General features: G+C 44.3%; 1 protein-coding gene across 1 annotated transcript in view; it reads right to left on the reverse strand.

Annotated features, from left to right (window-relative positions):
• Positions 1-94: 94 nt before the first annotated feature.
• The window catches only part of LOC308463843 (glyoxylate/hydroxypyruvate reductase B-like), a 32,255-nt gene continuing 15,902 nt past the window's right edge, over positions 95-16,447 (reverse strand). Inside the window, 2 exon segments of the mRNA XM_080982636.1 lie at positions 95-479; positions 481-775. Of these exon segments, the coding sequence (XP_080838762.1) occupies positions 128-479; positions 481-764 (636 nt within the window). The 5' untranslated portion in view covers positions 765-775 and the 3' untranslated portion in view covers positions 95-127.

A 16,447-nucleotide genomic window follows, 5' to 3' on the forward strand; every position in this document is an offset into this window, starting at 1 on the left:
GAAATGGTTACAATATGGGAGGCCATAAATGAAAGCTAGGATGAGTTTTGATTCTCATACTCCATTGTTACTTAGCAGTTGGTGTACTTTGCAGATCAGCCATTGATTATTAATGTTCTCCATCAAACTATTTGGTGATCACTTCCCTGGGGAGGTCATTGAGAACAGTGTGTATATTTCCCACTGCTTCTTCTGTCATCATAAGCAGGGCTTGCACAGTTGCAGTTCCAATGTGAGGAGTTATAATAACATTTTTCAGTAGCAATAAGAGGTGATCCCTTGGCAATGGTTCAGGGTCAGCCACATCTAAAGCTGCAGCCTTAATAACTTCATTTTGGAGTGCTTCTACCAAGGCATCTTGATCAACTTCTGCGCCTCTGCAGATGTTGATGAGAGTAGCCGTGGGTTTCATCAGCTGCAGCTCCCTTTTCCCAATGAGCTTGTGTGTCTCAGATGTCAGATTCACAACCAACATCACAGTCAGACTGCTGGAGCAAGTCTTCTATGTTTTTACAATAAGTGGCACCAATTGCCTGTTCTTCTTCCTCTTTTCTGTGGTTCCTGTTGTGACAAAGGATGTTCATGTCAAAAGCTTTTGCTCTCTTCGCTAAGTTATACCCAATGCTGCCCATCCCAAAGATCCCAAGAGTGGCCCAGGTGACTTCTACTCCCAGCCAGTCAACTGCAAAACGTGTGGTATCTGGAGATGTTGCAATGTGACAAGCTTCCACTAGTCTTCTTGCAGATGCCGGCATTAAGGCCATGTCTATGTTCACTGTGGAGACAGAAACAGCATTTGGGGTGATGGTTATTTTTACTCCAAAGCTAGAGATCAGTTTCAAGTCCAGAAGATTCAGTTAGAGAAGAGACTTCTCTTATCTGATGGTCGAAGGTTGGAGGAAACATTACAAATCTCCTGAGTACAGAAGCATCCCAATGGCCCCTTCTGTGTAAAGTTAAGCAGCCATTCTGATTTGTCATCAGTGCTTTTGATAAGCGTGGGAGATGCAGGAAGCTGCCTTATTCCGAGTCAGACCATGGGTCCATATAGCTCAGTATTGTCTCCATGGACTGGCAGCAGCTCTAAGGAATTTCAGGCAGGGCTCTCTCCCAGCTCTACATGGAGATGCCAGGGATTGAAACTGGAACCTTCTGCATGGTCTGCAAGTGAACTATAATCCTTCACCAATTGAGGAGGACAAAATGGCGGAGTTGTGGTTTCGTGGGCAAATGTTTTATTTTCAGACTGCCGCCCTCATTAAAGGAATCTTGGCTGATTAATCGTATGAGTTCTAATGGATTGTTTAATTGATTAAAACTGCATAACTTTGCATAAGAATGAAGATGAAGCACACTGTTGTCGTGTTGCTGTCTTAATACTGTGAACTGTCTTATCATTACGGTTTGGTCCTAGTAAGGTTTAGATGGGCTGTAATGGTACCCACATCCCAGCCCCCTTGCCGGAATAGAGGACCTATTGAGATGGCCCACCCCTAGAGACTAATGGAATCAGAAGGATTTCTGAATGCTCTGGGGGATTTTCCAGTTGCTGTGGTTGGTCTCACTTTGCAATAGCAGGATGAAAAATGTCATCAACATGATCACTCCCAGGTGTCCTTAGAGAGTTTCCTGATATACTGAGGACCTGTGCATGATGAAACAGGAGAGGTGGCAATGAGAGCATTAGGATCAACAAGTTCAACCTGGTTAGGCTGCTGCAGCCTGATGATTCTGGTTCTGATAATTCTGATCCACTTCTGGTTACACAGACACCATGCTGGGTCATGACAGTAGCTCAGCTAGGCCATCACCACGTTCTCACAGTGACTAACCAGATGGCCATGGAAGTTGTGGCCTTTTTCCGCCCATTAGCCTAAAATAATGTGTCCCGTGTCTTCATTTCACAAGGGGGAGGGTACTTGCCACGCAATATATATTGTGGTTTTTACGTTGATCTTTTCTGTGAATTGCCTTTATTCCTCCGGGTATAGGGCGGTACATAAATTCAATAAATAATAACAATAAAAATAATAATAACCACTGCCTCTGAGCAGGGAGGTGGAGTATGGTTGTAGTTACTGATAAGGTTATCCTCCATGGATTTATCTAACCCACTTTTTAAACTATCCATTTAAGCATTTGGCATTTAAGCATTGTATAAATTAATTAATAATAGCAACAACATTTTGGGCTGCTTCTTTCCTGCTACAAACCGATCTATTCCTGCAATATGAATATGGAACTTTGGAGTATCTATCATTCTAAAAACAAAATGCTCTAGCTGGGGGGGGGGGGGCGGCGTGATTTGCTTGAATCCTCAGACTGCAAATTTGCAAATAGAAATGCACATCCAAGAGTTGCTATTTTGGGGTGTTGTTGTTTGGGGGGGGTGCCAAATTGCAAATTTATATCATTTTCCACCCGCCCCCTCACCCAGCTTGGGTAGAATGCAAAAGCTGGACTCTTTAGCATGCAAGATTGTAGCCCAAGGTGGTATATGATTGCCAAATAGTACAGCTGAGAAATATATCAATAGCATTAGCAATCACTCTTTGTAAAAGGAGTGTGAAGAAAGGAACATATTGAGTTACAAAGTCCACAAAGGAATGGAAACATCAGTGAGATGTGTTTTCAAAGGGTTTCCTATAAAATAGTTTATGTTCTTCCCCTTTTCCCTTTTCACGCTTCTGGAGACAATAATTTCATTAAGCGATTAAGTGCTTTTATTCTTCTGAATGGTTCATAGGGCCCAAGAGCATGAATTTCAATTAGCGTTTCTCCCTTAGAAAGCAAAGGATGAGGAGGAAAAAGGAACTGCTCAGAAAGAGGCTTTGTTAGTGTGAGTCCTTATTACACATAGTTGTGTTAGCAGCAGCAGGTGGCAAGGTGGGCAGTACTTGGTCATCACCGAATGATGGAGAGTGGGAGTACAGCCTATTAGTGACCACAGTATAGCAAGAGCAAAGGCAGGATAAAATCAGGGCTTTTGTCAGCCTGAACTCACTGGAACTCAATTCCGGCATCTCTCAGGTGGGCATCATTGCCATTATAAGAGAACATGGGAGATGTTTATGGTGAGTTCTACAACCTCTTTTTCTAGAAAAATAGCACTGGATAAAATAGAACAGCACTGTTCAAGCTTGTGGCTGCTGACAGACCAGAAGCATCAAGTGTAGGCCCAGATGTAAGATGTCACCAACCCACACCTCTGCCGGTGATGACTGCAGTGGTGAAACAGCCACCACCAGGTATGCTGCTGCCATGCAATGCCATCAGTAAAAGCCAGATCATGTCACCTGCTGTCACTTCATGTTAGGCCATCAGATCTAGAGTGAGCCATGCCCCAAGCAAAGACATTAGTAGACTCTTAAGGTGACTGTCACTTGACAGCTTTTCCATCTTACTGACAGGCAGCAGTAGCCAAACTCATTTTGGTGGTGGGAGGAGACAGCTTAGCCCTTCCCAAAAGTTCCTAAATCCTTCAGGTTCACCTTATCCACCTCCTGCCACCTTCCTCTCCCAAGAGGTGGCCTCTGTCTTCGTCTTCTGGCTTCTGTCTCCCTTCTATAACTTCTTCTGAGGCTTAAATGCTTGCAACATCTTGCCAGCCTCAACCTTGCCTAACAGCAGCTCCTTCAAGCTGATTGTTGGCAGGCTACTGATGAGTAAGCAGATGATCTTGTGGATTCTTCCTCCCATTCCACACCATGACTAATCATTATGCCCAACCATGACCTATGTGAGAAACAGGGGCAAACAGAATTATACAAAATTCACTAACAGGTCAATCTTTTCGGTTAGCTGTGTGGCTCCAAAGTCTTACAAATAAACTCACCTGCCTTCCTGTTTGTCAGACAAGCTGAGTTTTATGCAATGTGTGGAGAAAGAGGGAAGGGGGAAGAAAACACCTCACCTATTTCCCTTCCTTGTTCCATTTCTGGAAATTTGTTCGCAGAAGGTCAGGTCTAATTTTCTGATTGTGATAAGAAATGTCAAATGAACAAATTTACCATTCAAAGTAAATGAATGGTAAATGGTAAGTGAATGGTAAATGGTAAGTGAATAGCTTTAAAGGACTTCCTCTGTGCTTGCTGCCAAGACTGGAAGACTGACAGGCACTCATGAAATCAGCAATCAAATATTTTCAGACTGGTTGACATCTGTCATGAAATGCTGGTGGTCATCACCGAAATCCTGTCAAAGTATCCACTATGACTGTTGGATATCAAGTATGATATTTCTGGATTAGGGAGACGTCAAGTCCTGCAAGTTCCAGCCAGAGCTGCTTCTTAAGACACACAGTCTCTGAAACTGACAGCCACCAGCAGTAATTTGTACAGGTCTGTTGCGCCCATGACCTTGCCCTCATTCTTAGTGCCACCGGCCCCTGGACTGGATGTACAGTAGTTAAGAAGTCAAGCAGGTGGCATCAGGTTGAGGACAAACTGAGGTTGGTGGAGCAGTGCCCCATTTGCCCTAATAGACCAGCCCCCAAAGCTTCCAGGATACACCCTTGCCCACCTCGCATAGGATGGAGAGGGAGATAGGGTAGGCTGCCCAAGTATGCTTCTCTATGCTTTGCTTTGCTCTGCAGTGGTAGGATAAAATAGCAGTCAGCAGCTCTGTGTGGCTGACAGTCTCTTTCTAGGTCTAGCCCTTGCACTTAATACATGCCATGCTACTCTGGAGTTTCAGCCTAAGCCACTTAATGGAAAGAACAAATAAATACACCAAGGACTCTCTTTGAGAAGAAATAAGATGTACTGTAACACTGTAGCAACACATTACAACAATTCAACAATGCTGTAAACAATGCGGCAATTAGATGACACGATCCCCTACTTCCATTCATTCTCTCAAGTGCTGGCCTACAAAAAGCAAAAAGAAAGACCTGGGGAGGCTTATTTTTAAGGTATGTCTGCATCAGCACTCATCTGATTTCATTTCATTTCACATTTGTCCCTAGCTGCTATCCTGGAACTAATCTGCACACATTTCTCCATCTTCCTCCTTTTGGAACTGCAAGCTCAGGAAGATTTCCCCCCTCCCCTAATAAATGCTGAATTTGTGCAATTGCACTCAGACTCACCCTCATACATTTGATACACTGCGCCAAGTAAAAGGTGAGACAGGCTTGTGAAGTAGTAGGTTCAGAATATTGAATCAGGTGGGCTTTTGTTTTGTTTTGAAGCTTCTGCTACTAGAGGAATGTCATAAGGTGTTTGGATGAATGGGAGGCAAGGCTATGATATCTCCAATATCATATTACAATAGTTAAGCATCTGTATGTAATGTGTCTTTAGATTTAAAGTTCTGATTAGTTGAACGAAATTCAACATACTGGAGTTCACAGTGCCTTTATAGGAAGTGCCTGACTAGTTCAGATAGCTACTACCTTAAACAATCATGGCTCCCCTGCAAACAATTATGGGAATTGTAGTTTGTTAAAAGTGCTGAGAGTTGTTAGGAGACTCCTGTTCCCCACACAGTGTTACAGTCCTCTGAGTGGTTTAACAATTGACCCCTCTTCCTAAGGGACCATCAGAATTGTAAGGATAATAGGGCTCTCCTAACAGCTCTCAGCTGCTTCCTTAACAAGCTACAGTTCCCAGGACCTTTGGAGCGGAAGCCACGGCTCTTTAAAGTGGTCTTGCAGTGCTTTAAATGTATGGTGTGGTTGTGGCCTTAGTAATTGCTATCATCTGAAGGTCCAAAAACACCCAGAGGGCAAGAGGTTCCCCATTTCTGTGTTGGATAATGGCAAGTTCTCTCTTAATTCAGGTGCATCATATCCTCACACCATATAATAGTTCCCCTGGTGGTAGAACAGCCAAACAGAAGAATCTGCTGGTGTTGCTGGCATGACGCTTGGTCAGAGGTTTGCACATCTGATCTGCTCATCAAAAGAGGGCAATGCACTGGCCCTTAGTGGTAACCTCTTTCACAACCCCACAGCCCCAGGTCCATCTTAGGACACAATTCTTAAGTTGAGTGGAGAAATTACTTCTGGTAAAGGCCAAGGGCGTGATTCTGACAGAGGATGTCCTTGTGAAATCATGTGGCTTGTAAAACTGTCAGGAGGACAAATGCCTTTTTAAATAGTCTCCTCCTTCAACCCAAGCTAAGACATAATTATCAAGCATCATTATGGGGAGTATATGCCTGGTGGTTAGCCACCTTTCATGGAGCAGCATTCTCTTGTGTTGGGAGGGTATCTCTCCATGCAGATGTGAAAGGTGGTGACTCAGAAGAAGTGGCTGATGCCCACTGAGACTGGCAGTGCCAAAGGCAGGAAGCCTGAACAATAGGTGGAACCAGAGCCGATGATGGGCAGAGCCAACTAATTCTGATTCTCCCCCTTCTCTTCCCACTGAAACTAAGGAGGAGGAAGCTGTCGGGCAGAGGCTGCAAACCCCAGGGCTGCAGTAGAACCGCCTCCCTCAGAAAGGTGGTAGACTCTCCTTCATTGGAGATCTTTAAACAGAGGTTGGATGGCCATCTGTCAGGGATTCTTTAGCTGTGATTCTTGCCTTGAAGGCTGTTGGACTAGATGGCCCTAGATGATTCTAAGCAAGGAGGCAGGCAGGTGGGGGGCTGGCTGAGGGGCAGGCTGAGGATGGTGGGGCATTTTCCATTGCACTCAGAGCACTACAAGAATGTACAAGAAGCATCAGCATGAACACAACATCAGTTCCAGCAGCCACAGCAGTGGGAGAATCTTAAGTGTGTGTGACAGTCAGGTTTGCCCTTCGATAGCTGCTTCCATTCCTCTCCAGTGACTCTGCTGCTGGCGAGACACACCAGACTGACAACCCTCAAGACTAGAGGCCATGATTTATTCATTCAGAGGCCTGAAGTGCATGTTCCCCCCACACCAGCCTTCCTTGCTTGTTACAGAGAGAAAGATGGATCATTCCTTTTAGCAGCCAACTAGAGTGGTCCGTGCTGATCACTCTGGAGGAGAAATGGGGCTACGAACAAAAAAGAGGTTACTGCTTAGGGGGAGGGGAATACCCTGAGAGATGGAGAGATAAAGATGGACAGGACAATCTGTTTCCAATCTGTCCGTTTTGCATGTCTTCATTCATAAGTCTGTTCTCTCCTGTTTCCAATTTCATCTGTGATCTAAAATTGTTGTTGTTGCAACAGTAGCAACAACATTAATAATTATATTTCATCTGAAGATTCACATTAAATTTATGATCATTGGCATAGATTATTTAATAACCACTGACCCACTTTTTTTAAAGGCAGAATTTGGCTCAATTGTTGTAGTTCCATAAGACTGAAAATTCTCTTCTTTTTTTCAAACTTTCTAACCTACTATTCCAAAATTCACCATGACATATGAGAAGAAGAAAGAATGTGATGCACAAATAGCTATTTACTTTTAATATTTTATAATGATAAGCATAGGATTATTAGGAGTATTGATTGTGTGTTATTCACTGGATTATAGGTGCTTGTTTTGAGGTACACCGGGTGTATTTGGCATGGAACACAGAACATGCCTTATAATGAGCACTGGCCCATCTAGCTGAGTATCATCAGTGCTGATTGGCGGTGGCTCTCCAGAATTTCAGGCAATACTTTTCCCCCCAAGCACTGCATTGCAGAGGATTGGACTACATGAACCGCATGGTCCCTTCCAACTCTACAGTTCTTTGATTCTTCTACCTTGACATACTAGGGGAACAGGATGTTTTAATGTCATCCTCATCACAGAGGTGTCTGTGGTGGGGATTCCTTGATTGAAAATGTCTAGCAAACCAGATTGGTAGTTGGGTTCCTATTGAGGGTATTTGGCAAGCCAACATGACAGTGATATGGGATTGATGATTGGAGTGATTATTCTGTGTTATTATGGCAGTGGACGAAGTTGTATGAGAGAGAGAGAGAGAGAGAGAGAGAAAGAGAGAGAGAGAGAGAGAGAGAGAGAGAGAGAGACCTGGGTGCTGTTTTCAAGCCAAGCAGATGCTCTACAACTGGACTATGACTTTCCCCTCACAGATGTTCACCAAGACTTACTAACCGATACCCTTCCTCACTGATATCCCATAAACATGGACTGTCTTGATTCTATGAAAGTTGGAGGCCCTTCTTCCTTGGATTAGGACATTATGCAAATGTCCTACATCATCCTTGGTCTCTTTTCTGCCCTGAAGCGTATCCTCAGTCAAAATAAAAATGATAAAAAATAAACAATTGTCCAGTAGCCAGGGACCGCAGGAAGGTACCCTGAGGTGAACACGGTGCGCGTATACAAGCAAGAACCTTCCATTCTTTGTAAAAGAGGAGGGCTACATTTTAGACATCTTCATCCCATATTATCTCACAGTTCCTCTGGCACCTGTCGCTTCAAATGTATCATCCTTCTCCTGGTTCTCCACCACCTGCCACCATCTGTACCAGCAGTGGGGAGCGCTTTTACAACCAAGGGCCGCTTTTCCTTCTGCAGAACCGTTTTGGGGGTCACATGCCACTGGTGGTTGAACCCAGGGGCAAAAGTGGGCAGAATAATTAATCTAAATTTTATCTTTCTTTATCAAGCTAGTTTGCACTCTCACTCTCACAGCCCTTTCTGTCCTCCATCCAGGCATGTAAGAGGCATGATCAGAGTTCAAGGACGCATTCTAGTCAGGCAAAAACACCCAAGGAAGGTGCAAGGGGTATAGCCTGGGAAGAAGGAGTGGCTGAGGAGGATGAGTGACCCAGGAAAATTCCCAAGGGCCACGTGGAGAGGCCTGGAGGGTCACATTTGGCCCATGAAAGCTTATACCAGAACAAACTTAGTTGGTCTTTAAGGGGCTACTGGACAATTTTATATATATTTTTAAATGAAAATAAGGAGTGAGGAACCTCAGACTCAAGGGCCAAATGTGACCCTCCTAGTAGGGATGGACGCATATGTCAATTTCAATTTGTCAAATTCCCAAGGGTCACATGGAGAGGCCTGGAGGGTCACATTTGGCCCATGAAAGCTTATACCAGAACAAACTTAGTTGGTCTTTAAGGGGCTACTGGACAATTTTATATATATTTTTAAATGAAAATAAGGAGTGAGGAACCTCAGACTCAAGGGCAAATGTGACCCTCCAGGCCTCTCCATGTGGCCCTTGGGAATCTTCCTGGGTCACTCATCCTCCTCAGCCCTTCCTTCTTCCCAGGCTACACCCCTTGCACCTTCCTTGGGTGTTTTTGCCTGACTAGAATGCGTCCTTGAACTCTGATCATGCCTCTTACATGCCTGGATGGAGGACAGAAAGGGCTGTGAGAGTGAGAGTGCAAACTAGCTTGATAAAGAAAGATAAAATTTAGATTAATTATTCTGCCCACTTTTGCCCCTGGGTCCAACCACCAGTAGCATGTAACCCCCAAAACGGTTCTGCAGAAGGAAAAGCGGCCCTTGGTTGTAAAAGTGCTCCCCACTGCTGGTACAGGTGGTGGAGAACCAGGAGAAGGATGATACATTTGAAGCAACACAGAGGAACTGTGAGATAATATGGGATGAAGATGTCTAAAATGTAGCCCTCCTCTTTTACAAAGAATGGAAGGTTCTTGCTTGTATACGTGCACCGTGTTCACCTCAAGGCACCTTCCTGCGGTCCCTGGCTGGCGTGCAGGATGAAAAAAGTAGTTGTTGTTCTTACAATACAGAAGGTTAAGTCTTTCGGTTACTGTCTCGGTGTTTTTGTTAAGCAACATTGTTCCCCCGGTTTTATGAATGCTAAGGTCATCCAATCCTCATAGCCACTGTGACATGATTTGTGAGATTCTCCAAAGGCCAGGTGCTGCTCCCTGGCAGCCTCTGAGTGCACATCATGTTTGCTGCTTGATTTGTGGAAGGAGGCTTGGAGACTTCATGGAGGCAATAACAGGGATCAAGGGCCAAGAGGAGGGCATGGGAGAGAGAGAGAGAGAGAGAGAGAGGCTGCTATTTAGGAGAATTGGCCCTGTGGCTTTTATGGGGCAAGCTGTCTTCAGAGGCATCAGCATTAACACTCCAGAAAAATTTGTTTGGCTTCTTCATTGCAAAGGCCAGCCCTGCTGTTATTTATTTGCCATCATTAAATCCCATGTTTTAAGGGGGGGGGGGACACCTCTCAGAGCACGTTTGTTTTTAAAATTCACTTCTAAAATGGTTGTTGCGCTCAGGCTCCCAATCTAAAAAGAGAGGAATCAGGAGGGGAAAGGGATGTGATGAAGGAGGGCAAAGTAAGCTCAGGTTCCTAAGGTTACAGCTGATGTCAGTGGCAATTTTGGGTAGCCTGTCCTTGCAAAAGAGCACATGAGGGGAAGTGCCCCTCAGGCTGCAATAAAAGGTTCACTGCTCTAAACATAAAAAAGGACCAGCCTTGAGCAACCCATGATGACCAATTATTTGCATCAGTTAGATATCAATTCTCAGAAGTGCAGAGAGAGCACCCCTGGGTGTGCCTTGCCTGCTTTCATCCCCATGCAAATCTGATACCACCCATGAGACACTGACTGCCTTCACACAGCAGCTTATTACATTTTCACAGCCTTTTCCTAACTTTAATTTCTGCCTTATATTTGACTTTACACACTTCCAGGAATGCCATGGAACATAGCACAAGTTTAGTGCACATTGTGGGCCCAGTGTGTCTCCAGGCACGCCGGCAATGAGCTCTAAACTTGTGCAATATCCCACAATATTTCTGGAAGTGCCTTTTATGTAGTGTGGCAGCTCAAATATAAGGCAGAAACCAACAGTTAGGTAAATGCCATGCAAATGAAATCACTTGCCGTGTGAATGCAGCCACTCTCCAGCTGAACCAGGCGGTTAATCCAGTAGACTGGGCTCCCAGTCAATTTTTCTGAACACTGTTGGGTCCCTTTCTTTTCTTTTCTTTTTCAACTTACCCAACTCTCTTGCTTGTCCCTGTCTATAAACTCATGATCAGTTGTAATGGTCCCATTGATTCTTCCCCCCCCTTTTTTTTACATTCAGAACCCTGCAGGGAGAGAAATGATGTTACACTGCATTTATTTTAAGGGGTTTCATTTTTATTCATGAAGAGACATTTGACCTGAAAGAAGATATATTGCACCTTCCTGAAAAAGTAAATGGCACTGAAGGCATTTCTTCTGCATATGATTTTGATGCACCAATATAGCCTTCACGTTCACCTTTCCCTGGCATATAAAAAATCCATGGCAGCCTTTCCAGGGTCACTTTTCTCCAGAGAAGAAAGGATCGAGTACTCTGGGAACCTTTCTAACTATTTTCCTTATTTGCAGATGCAGATGTTGAGGCTATAGAAGGAAGCACATGTGAAATAGCACATACAATTTTCTCCTCTGGATCTGCAGGTAAAAACTGATTTGATGTGCATTACAATATGGCTTTGAACAAAGATCAGCTCCTTTCCCCATCTGGGGTCATTGTCATATACTAATGACCAGATGATAGCAAGCTAAGAAAGACCAAACTATACCAAACTTAGAGAGAGAGAGAGACGTTTCTTCATTTTGCATTACAGAACACTATAGGAGGTGTGGGCAACTTATGGTCCTCCAGATGTTGCTAGGCTTTACCTCCCAGAATTCCTGATCACTGGCCAAGCTGGCTGGTTGGTGCTGAATTGGGGAGGGGGGTGTCTCATCTCAGCTAGGAAATTAATGGACAACAAGGCTCTCAATGGCTACTAGCCATGATGACTACTGTCTAAGAAAGTATGCCTTTGTATCCAAGTTGCTTAGAGCCACAAGTGAGAAGAATGCTTTTGCATTCAGGTCCTGCTCGTGGGTTTCCCCTAGTAGGCATCTAATTGACCACTATGCAGATGGGCCTTGGGTGTGATCTAGCAGGGCTGACAAAGCCCGAACACATATTCAATGTGTCCAGGACTCAGACTCCCCTTTCCTTCATCAGACCCCACGGGCACATTTTTCTGGAATTAACTTCTATTCAAAATCACCACTTTCCAGCCGACTCAAATAGGTACCAAAATTAGTGCAAGAGTCAAGTAAGTGTGGGGAGGAGGTGAATTTGGAATAGTTCTGCTCTTGTGTGATTTTATTTAATCAATTTCTTCTCCTCATTATTGCACATTCAATACAGAGGTTTTTTTTCCTGTGGCCATAAGAAAAAGAAATCAGTGCTAGGGGGGATTAATTTCCCCTTGTTCTGCTAATGGAGCAATTTTCCACTTGTCACTCTGAAAATCTCAAGGCAGAGAAGGCTTGCAGTTAGCAAGTGAAAAACGATTTGGGGAAAACGGCAGGACTCAAGTCATTAGGGTCCCAGGAACATTCAAAACAAGGGTGGAATTCTCTCCTCTGATTTGTAATGTGGATCTGGAACTTGCCAGCTTCTTTTATCTGTATAAGCAAAACCTTCTCGCATTGTTTTTTTTAGATGCAGCAGAGAGTCTGAAGAAAGTATCATGAAGCAGTCCCATTCTCATGGCCTGAGCACTAGAAAAACAGGGAGGGACATACAGCAATGTGGCACCTGCCAGATGCTGTTGGACTACAATTCCCATAATCCCTGATGAATGGCCATGTTGACTGGAGCTGATGGCAGTGGCTTTACCATAATAAAAAAAATGGTAAAAATAATAATACATGGGGTGTGGTAAATTGGCCCCCATTCAAGGGTGAGAGCGACATAATCAAATGCATACAACTGTAATTGTATATAACTAGTTATGTATTGATACTTATAAAATTATGCTGCATAAATATTATACCATATGGGGCTTGACTCTGTTATGCACATTATAAATATCTATAATATACTTTTTTTTTTATTCTAAAAAAATATTTTCATACATATCTTTGGGCTATGTAAAACAAAAACAAAAACCCAACAATGCACAAGCCCCTTCATCGTCAGAATATACTTGATGCAAGAAGAAGTCTGATGTAGGCAGACTGGATTGGGTCAGAATTCTGTGTATAAAACTGTTTAAAATTTCTCCTTTATCCCTAAACTGGATTTCAAGAGCAGTGGAACACAGGACAGAGACAACCAGGGGAACAGTAAAGACACAGTAAAGCAAAATAAGCAGGGTCACTCCCTAATTGCTCGTGAATTGGGGGTTATTTAAGCAAGCCTTTCCCTGTAAGCTGGTCACAGCCTAGCACCACTGTGCAAATGCCTCAGAAAGAACTCACCGCATGAACCCTGCCTTTCCCTCTTTAAAATGCAGCGCTATAATGCTAGCAGTAAAGTTCTATCTATATGGAAATGTGCATTTCTGGCATTTCTCTTACAATAATCAAATGATTTTAAAAATGTCTTCTAATGCGCAGCTAATAAAAGTTTGCTTTTTTTAAGTCAGCCTAAAGCTGTTTGCACAATAAGGAGCAGATTTATAATGTACTTTCTTTTTTTCTTTTTTTCCTTTTTCTTTTTTGCAATGTTGCCTTTTGCTGTTGTTCATTACAAACTCTTCCAATAGACAAACCTTTCGGCCATGGCTCTGTGCTATTTAATCCATGCACTCACTCTGCCGGCTGCACTGACTTCACACCACAGGTTGCAAACACCTATAACTGTAATGTCTGTTTCCATACCCCAGGGGCCAAAGTCTCAAGCAGTGTCGCTCCACTTGCCTGACCTGCCTGGCCGGCCAACAGCAGCTCTGCTCTGACACCAAGTGGATTGCTTATCCTCGCGGTTTGCTCTCCCCCGGCGTGTTTCTAACTGGTGCCAATGCCCCCTGGGAGTATTGATTAGCCATTGAAATCTTGTTGCAAGTAATGATGAGGCTATTAACTAGAGGACATAAAAGCAAAGTTGGTGTAACTAGAAATTGTGTAAAACATGAAGTGTCTTGTGATGTTTCATGTGGTCGATCAATTTCCGGGATGGTTTCTTCTTAATACTGCTCTGGATTACATTGTGCACACCGAAAAGCTCCCCATATCTTACCCAGAAAATAGAGTGGCAGGGGTCCTAACTACATAAACATTGCAAACCAAGGCAGCAGGCAGAAAAGGTGAGTCAGATACGTAGTCACATGATCTCTCCATGTTTACACTGAATCCATGGAGACTGAAGAGGTATTGTGCTGTTATAAGAAAAAAAACCTGCTCCTTTTTCCTTATGGGATACCCAAGAGCTCATACAGAGTCCTTAAGAAGGTTCTCTATCCATAGGAGAAAATAACAGAGGCCAACCAGAGAATATTGAGAAACAAAGCAGCTAGTAAGCATGATTTTCATTAAACTGTTGCAACAGGGTGCTCACCCCCTCCCCCCACGCAGGAGGGAGGAGGAACCCAGAACAAAGGTGTGCAAGCCCTTATATAGACTTTTGAAATTGCCACCCTGTAGCTCAAGATATTGAATTATGGTGCTGGAGGAGACTCTTGAGAGTCCCAGGGACTGCAAGAAGATCAAACCTCTCCATTCTGAAGGAAATCAGCCCTGAGTGCTCACTGGAAGGACAGATCGTGAAGTTGAGGCTCCAATACTTTGGCCACCTCATGAGAAGAGAAGACTCCCTGGAAAAGACCCTGATGCTGGGAAAGATGGAGGGCACAAGGAGAAGGGGACGACAGAGGACGAGATGGTTGGGTAGTGTTCTTGAAGCTATCAGCATGAATTTGACCAAACTGGGGGAGGCAGTGGAAGACAGGAGTGCCTGGCGTGCTCTGGTCCATGGGGTCACGAAGAGTCAGACACGACTAAATGACTAAACAACAACAACAGCTCAAGGTAAAGGTAAAGGTAAAGGGACCCCTGACAGTTAAGTCCAGTCATGAACGACTCTGGGGTTGCGGCACTCATCTCACTTTGCTGGCCAAGGGAACACACGTTTCTCCGCAGACAGTTTTTCTGGGTCATGTGGCCAGCGGGACTAAGCTGCTTCTGGCAAAACCAGAGCAGCGCACAGAAATGCTGTTTACCTTCCCACCGGAGTGGTACCTATTTATCTACTTGCACTTTGACGTGCTTTCAAACTGCTAGGTTGGCAGGAGCTGGGACCGAGCAACAGGAGCTCACCCCGTCACAGGGATTCGAACCACCGACCTTCCAATCAGCAAGCCCTAGGCTCAGTGGTTTAGACCACAGCGCCACCCCCCAACACATCATACATACATCACAGAAGGGGCGGTCTACAGCAGAATCCTGTCTGGCAGGAAACCTGTTAATGGGTTTAGCTGGAGAGCCTGGTCATTCTTTTGTGATGATAAATACTTAATTCCGGAGTCCAGGTCACAGGCTCACCCTATTCATACACAAATGTGCCCTTAAGGCAGGATTTGTGAGCACAGAGAGAATTGGGAGGCTTTTCCCATTTCCATCCAAACTGCAGAGGAATATTTGAGGTCACTGAAAGAGTCAAAATGGGCTGTTTTCCTGTCCTGTTTCAGACATGTGTTTTATATATTTATGTATGTGTTTGCCTGGTACATTTATGAACATTTATTTTATATCTTTGACCTTATAATTCTCATAACAGTGCCCAGTGACCCCATCACTGACCCCACGGGAGGAGAGAGAGCCCATATGGAGGAGGGGGAGATCAAAGGCTGCCAGCCATGATGCCCCTGCTCTAATGATTCTGAATGCCAACTTCTGGAGGGTACAGGAGGGGAAAATGAACTTCGACTCAGATTCTGCTTGAGGATTTCCCCGTCTGGTTGTGAGAACAGGATGCTGGACTCAAAGCGGCCATTGGCTATTTTTCCAGAAAAAGAGGTACCAGAACTCGCCATGAACCCTTGTTCTTATAATGGGCATGGTGTCGAACTGAGAGGTGCCAGACCTCAGTTCCAGTGAGTTCTGGCTGGGGGAAAATCCTTGTTCTTACTGTATGGCCAGTGATGAGCCTGAACAATGTGTGTCCAATGTGTCTCCAAGTGTAGGTCTTGTATATGCAGTTCGGAACCTTCCTACTTCCAGGGCTCCTAGTCAAACAGTGGTCCTACACAGCTTCTAAGTTTGGAGGCTTCCACACAGAAGACTGGAAGTAGGGACAGCAATCATGATCCCACTCTCCACTACGCTTCCATGCACATGTGAATATGGCTGCAGTTGTTATTCTATACTCCTGTGATCAAACAGCACAATGACTGAATTTTCATATTATTATTGTTAGAATAGCACCTTCTAATAGCACTAAATATAAGAGGATAGGTTCTTGCCCTGATGAACTCACAATCCAAGATCCAGTGCAGAGGAAGAGTAGAGAAATGGGGGCAAGGGTGAAAGGGTAACCCCAGCTCTCATTTTGAAAGATTGTTTCTAGTCCTCAGTGCTGCGGAAAGAAGCCTGAAGACCTCACAAGGCCATGCAATCACCTCACATAGCTAGCAGTAGCAGCAGGTGGGTATGGGACTGGGAGTGAAGAAGGGAAGTTGTATAATACAACTCAATAAGGATCTGGGATCCTATGCCCTCCCTCCCATTACCTCCCCATATTCTCTCCTGTCTCTGGAATCACTGTTTATTTCTCAAAAAAAAAAAA

This window comes from Podarcis pityusensis (genome assembly GCF_964106645.2).
Source record: "Podarcis pityusensis genome assembly, chromosome: 15".
Classification (NCBI taxonomy): Eukaryota; Metazoa; Chordata; class Lepidosauria; order Squamata; family Lacertidae; genus Podarcis; species Podarcis pityusensis.